The sequence below is a fragment of the Quercus robur genome, chromosome 9 (genome assembly GCF_932294415.1).
Source record: "Quercus robur chromosome 9, dhQueRobu3.1, whole genome shotgun sequence".
NCBI lineage: Eukaryota > Viridiplantae > Streptophyta > Magnoliopsida > Fagales > Fagaceae > Quercus > Quercus robur.
Window position 1 is genome coordinate 34,550,656 of NC_065542.1, and position 5,632 is coordinate 34,556,287.

The 5,632-nt window shown below is 38.2% G+C and overlaps 1 protein-coding gene and 1 long non-coding RNA gene across 2 annotated transcripts; both read right to left on the reverse strand.

Moving 5' to 3' along the window:
- Nucleotides 1–1,318: 1,318 nt before the first annotated feature.
- On the reverse strand, nucleotides 1,319–2,465 carry LOC126701002 (uncharacterized). Its single transcript, XM_050399151.1, has 5 exons — nucleotides 2,230–2,465; nucleotides 2,086–2,125; nucleotides 1,813–2,043; nucleotides 1,684–1,719; nucleotides 1,319–1,531 (listed from the first exon to the last, which is right to left on the reverse strand). Exons 1-5 carry the CDS (start codon nucleotides 2,463–2,465, stop codon nucleotides 1,319–1,321), a joined length of 756 nt encoding a protein of 251 aa, XP_050255108.1.
- Nucleotides 2,466–3,148: 683 nt separating this feature from the next.
- LOC126699862 (uncharacterized) lies at nucleotides 3,149–5,372 on the reverse strand. Its single transcript, XR_007646891.1, has 2 exons — nucleotides 4,880–5,372; nucleotides 3,149–4,434 (listed from the first exon to the last, which is right to left on the reverse strand). It is a non-coding gene; the product is annotated as an uncharacterized LOC126699862 (long non-coding RNA).
- Between the last annotated feature and the right edge of the window lie 260 nt (nucleotides 5,373–5,632).

Sequence of the window (5,632 nt, forward strand, 5' to 3'; positions counted from 1 at the left end):
TTTCAACTTGGTTAAAAAAGGTATCCTAGTTATCAAGCCCCATATATACGAGTATCCTAGTGATACAGAAATCATAGAGTAGTTTTTCTTAGTTTACCAAACAAGAATAAAATAGTTCAAGGCAATAAGTATAGCCAATTTGCAGTTAAGGATGACAAAAAGATTGCATAGACTTTTTTATATATGAAAACAACACAAAAAATGGAAAATTTACAGCAGCCAAAATATGGCATCCTTGTTTCTCATTATGTTCATTAAGATCACAAACTTTGTGTAAAAAAAATGCAGGTTCAGCTGGATACAGTAATTCTAATTTCTACCATTTTCCTTGTTTAATGCTTACAACAAGTAACAAATTGCAGGTTCAAGCATCCATTACTGTGAAGTTGTGCAAAACTCTAATACCACCAAAAAACTTGTATCCATTATCTTTAACCACTAATTTACTGATAGTGTCACACCAATAAGCTGCCAACCCAATTATCAAATTGTTCTCGTATCCCTTTGACAACTCTCAAGTAAACATGAACAAGAGGAAGCTCACGAAAATAGAGGAATATTCCAGGTCAAATATTATGGGAAACACATGACTTAGCTATCAAGCCCAATTCCAAAGACTCCAACAATCTGCAGGTCCCAAGATACTCTTATTTAGCAGAGTCCAAGCCCTTCACAAAAGACTAAAATTGCCTACAACCTCACAGATTTGCAGCCAAACATAACAAGAGCATCAAGGTTTGCAGCCAACTAAAAATTTGCTCAATTATTATTAGAGTATTAAGATTTGCAGCCAAATATACAAAATACCAGCAGATTCATAACTTCCATTGTCAAACTACAAGATTAGTTCATAAGTTACAAAAGACATTGTCAACAAGCCTTTGACAATGAATATATAATAATACAACCTGCCTAATGAGTTCTCATCTAACATAATATAACCTATATATATATATATATATATTTCCAGTGCCAATAACATATACTGACAACAAGATACATAGTCCCAATAACCCACCAAAATACTCCACCATACAAAAGACATTGTCAACACGCCTTTGACAATGAAAATGCAAAACAACCTGCCTAATGAGTTCTCATCTATCATAATACAATCTGGCAAGAACATATACTGCCAGGTGATTACATAGTCCCAACAGCCCATCAAAAAACTCCACCATGCAAAATAGTTACCCATAACATATTTCTTGAATCAATGTTGACAACACACATAATCATCCCACATGCGGTCGGTGATATCATTTCTAAACTGATTCATAGCTCACTTGGTCTGGTCAGACGTCTCCTTAACATGTCTTCAGGTCATTGTACTGCTTGATGATCCTGGAGATCCACCATCACTGTTTCGGCTAGCACCTCCACCAAGATCAGCAGTTTCCCATGTATGAAACAACTCATCAGGCCGGCTATTGATGCGGATGAAATTATGCATAACACAACAAGCAGAAATGATATACCGCTGGCGCAAAGGCTTCAAGTTCGACATCGAGCTCAATATGGGAAAACAAGCCTTCAAGATGCCAAAACATCGCTCAATGACCATGCACAATGAGGAGTGCCTATAGTTATATAACTCCTTCTTCGTCGTCAATTGCCTGTTGCTTGATCTGAACTCTTAAGCATGGTAGTGGGTGGATTTGTGCGGGGGAAGGAATGACGTACTAATGGAGTAACCCGAATCAACCAAGCAGTATGAACCTACATGTTAAATTAAATATTAGTCTATCATTTATTATATCCATAGACATCCAAATGTGTTTTACTTAATATTTAAATTTAAAACATGCATACCATTTGGTGGCCATGGAAATCCATGCTTTGGGTTCTTAATGACTTCCTCCAATACCCTTGAGTCATTCGCACTACCTTTCCAGCCCGAATGGACATAGGTAAACGCATGTCATGATCACATGCACACATCACATTAGTGGTGATAATGTTTTTTCTACTCCTATAAGCACTAGTTCTGCCAGTTGGAGCTCGAGCACTGATATGAGTTCCATCAATTGCTCCAATGCATCTCTACAACATAATAGAAATTAAACATTACTCCAAATCACAGACCATGAGTGATACTTGTTCACTTGGAGATGTCATAGGAGGCCTATGATATTGGGATCAGGCTTAATCAAGTACTAACCATAGGAATGGACAGCCTGTAAAAGCCTTTGAAATTTATGACTCACCGTCTCAGTGGAATGCTAGAACCTGTCAGCAACGCACCGCATACGGGTGTTATGTCCAATAATGTACAAGGACATGGCAACCAATTCTTGCACATCAATGCCACCCTTTCCTTCTTTCAGATACCCATGCTGTTTCAACTCATCAACCAAATGATAAAACAACCGCAAAGACATATGGAACATTTCAAAGCACTGTTGAGGATTTCCATCTCTGACCTCATCCATGTAACCACTACCAATCAAAATGACTATGTGCATGGGACGTTTGTCGTAGTGTCATTGAAAATAAGATGCCATCTCCCCCATCAATGCCACCCTTTCCTTCTTTCAGATACCCATGCTGTTTCAACTCATCAACCAAATGATAAAACAACCGCAAAGACATATGAAACATTTCAAAGCACTATTGAGGATTTCCATCTCTGACCTCATCCATGTAACTGCTACCAATCAAAATGACTATGTGCATGGGACGTTTGTCGTAGTGTCATTGAAAATAAGATGCCATCTCCCCCACCAAACCATTTACATAGTCAAACTCCTCCTCACTATCACAATCCAAATCTGAATCTGTATAATCCCCACAATGGAGGGTGTTATGGTCAGGGTTAAGGCAGCCGTGCCCAGGATCGTTGCAAAACCCATGCATCTCAGTTTCGCGGTTGAAGAATAGATCATCCCATCATAGCTCCCATTGAACTGCTCCTCATCTAAGTTTGAGTACTCCTCATCAAAATTCATTGTCTCCATAATGCATCTCATCATCATTGTTGAAGTGGGCATTGTCAAAGTCATAAGTCCAGAATGAGTTAGCATCATTGGGGTTGGAGATTATGACATATAAGCTGCAATGAAAGAGGATTAGTACAAATGAAGCAAAAAATATATAGTTGTATGAAATAGACAAAGCATATAAAACAACAATTATGAATGTTCAAGTATTTAAGATAACATAACACGATATAAATAGAGTTTAATAAACATAACAACAAACCAAGCCAAGTCTACAACAAACATTACAGATCAACGAAAAACATAATAAAGTTTTCAGCCATCTAGGATAACATCCAGAAACAAACCAAAAGATGGCTCAACCAACAACACGTCTTAAACATGTTTTAATAAGTACAACCACCTCCATGAAACCACCATACAACCAAACCCACATTACATAAATGAAATAATAACACCAAAGATTAGTTGCGATTCCGCTTAGCAACTATTTCCATCCAATTCTTCCTCCTATGCTCTAGCATCCTCATTAACACCCCCTATTCTCTTTGAGGTGTAGAGCCGTGGAAACAGCAAAATATGCATCATCATCAAGGTCCTCATGCTGATTCAAAACTTCAATAGCCTTTCCTAGTGAGCAAGGATCACCTATAGCAGCTGATTGGCCAAAATGTTCAGAGCTACCAGATGCCAGCCCCCTTCTTTGAGAATTCCTCTCTCTTGTCATTGCAGTATACTCTTGTAAAGCCACAGTCATCTCACTCGCCGTATCCGCTTTCTTGGCAACCTTCTTCCCCTTGGCATTGGAATCTTGAAGTGGACGTCTGTTAGCACGTTGCGTTTGGCCAAAACAGGGGCTGTCATTCCTAGGTATTCCCTTAAGGCTCGGGCTGTAGCAATCATCATGACCAAGTTGGGTACGACAAACATCATTAGCAAGTTCCTCCTTCAGGGCACACTCTTCATCATCATTTAGGGTTGGGGTGTTAGAAGAGATATGAAGGGCCCCAGTTGCAGTATTGGGGGCAAATAGTTACCTCAATTTGTCATAGTGGGTGCAGCCCTTCTTTTGTAGTAACGGTGCCTTTGGATCTCCCTAAAAAGAAGTAAAATTTCCACCAAACAACAGGCCACACGAAATAGAACTGGAAAAAAAAATTATAGATATGCAAACATAAATGGGGTAAAGAACGTACCACAACAACGTTTGCCCACACCTTTTCAGAATTGGTCACAGATTGTGTTATCTCATCCCACCCTAAGCCCATGTGATTCAAAAGCTGTCCCCATTTTCCTTGTTTTTGCCTTAGCCTATTATGCTTTTGAATCACCTTCTTAGTGAGAAAATTCTTCCCAGTTTGGGTATTAAGCTACCTGGTAATAGATTCCCAAACAAGCATCTTTAACACACCATTTTTCATATTCCCTTTCACTTGTTCATCCAACATAATCTCAATAAAAATTTGCTCAATGTGGGGAGGCCACATTTTGTCACCTGCATCCTGTGATTCATGAGCCATCTAATACAAATATCTCAGCACATAAACGAGTTAATTTATAGAACATAGGTTGCAATAATGTGGCAATGTGTGTCCTTTTAGCCTTTTTAAAGATCAAACAAAATTTTTGCTTCAAAAATTATTTACAGCAAACAACCCACAACACCTCCACTGGTTGCTAGTTCAAACTATCACCACAAGACCCACATCAAGCAAATTAAAGTTTTTACAATATACCATAATATGTATGAAATAAGTAATTTTGGGTTTTCCACATCAGCTGTTGCCGAAGTATAAAATTTTCACAAAACCCATAGATGTTTAACAAAGTACATTAAAGAGACACAATCAACCAAGTTGATGAAATTTTTCCACAAAATTTATAATAAATGAAACAGAGCATAGTGGGTTTATAGAGTGAGAGAGGGAAAACGTTTTTACCTGAGTAGTACAAGGATCAGATTCTCAAATCGGCATTGTGGCCAGTATCAAATGGTTGTGTCAGGGTGTGCTTGATTCTGGCTAGGATGGTTTCTTCTTCCTCTCAATTTGTGCTGGGTTAAGAGTAGCTTGTGAAAATATGGAACAAGTGAGAGGTCTGAGCAATAAAAGAAAAGGAAAAAGTTTTGAAATAATGATATGTTGGTAGAGGTGGGTGAGAGGTGTTAATGGAGAAGCAATAAATGGAGAAGGAGTAGGAGTAAATGGAGAAGGTGTAAATGGAGTAAATGGAGAAGTTAGAGGAGTAAAGAGAATAGAGGAAAACAGAGGCCATAACTGAAGCTGGAGCATTTGGCACAACAAAAGCTTCCAACGGCTCTGAGGATGATGTGACAATACATTGAAGAGGATCCCACACATTTGCAATTATTTACGAAAAATGCCACAAAACTCATATCTCAAAAAGTGAAAACAACCTCTGAGGAGTTCTCATTTCTCATTCTCAAAATTTTGAGGTATGAGTTATGGAAGCAAAAATTGGAAACTCAACCAAACAATATTTCAGCTAGTGGATCCCGTGGATTTTGAGTTATGTAATTGAAAATAGGCCAATCCAAACACCCTCTTAGCATTTAGCATATGTACTATTTTTGGGTGTTGACCTAGCTTGAATCACCACAAACCGAGTTAAAAAAAAAAAAGAGGGAGGCATTGGCACAACAATTTTACATTAAATTATAGGGAGTAAGTCCA

What these genes read in the sequence shown, in the direction of transcription:
- LOC126701002 (XM_050399151.1), bottom strand. Translation starts at nt 2,465, where the DNA reads ATGCACATAGTCATTTTGATTGGTAGTGGTTACATGGATGAGGTCAGA. An exon ending in ATGCGGTGCGTTGCTGACAG is followed by an intron (nt 2,126 to 2,229) that starts GTTCTAGCATTC and finishes CCAATATCATAG; the next exon opens with GCCTCCTATGACATCTCCAA. An exon ending in GTGAACAAGTATCACTCATG is followed by an intron (nt 2,044 to 2,085) that starts GTCTGTGATTTG and finishes ATTATGTTGTAG; the next exon opens with AGATGCATTGGAGCAATTGA.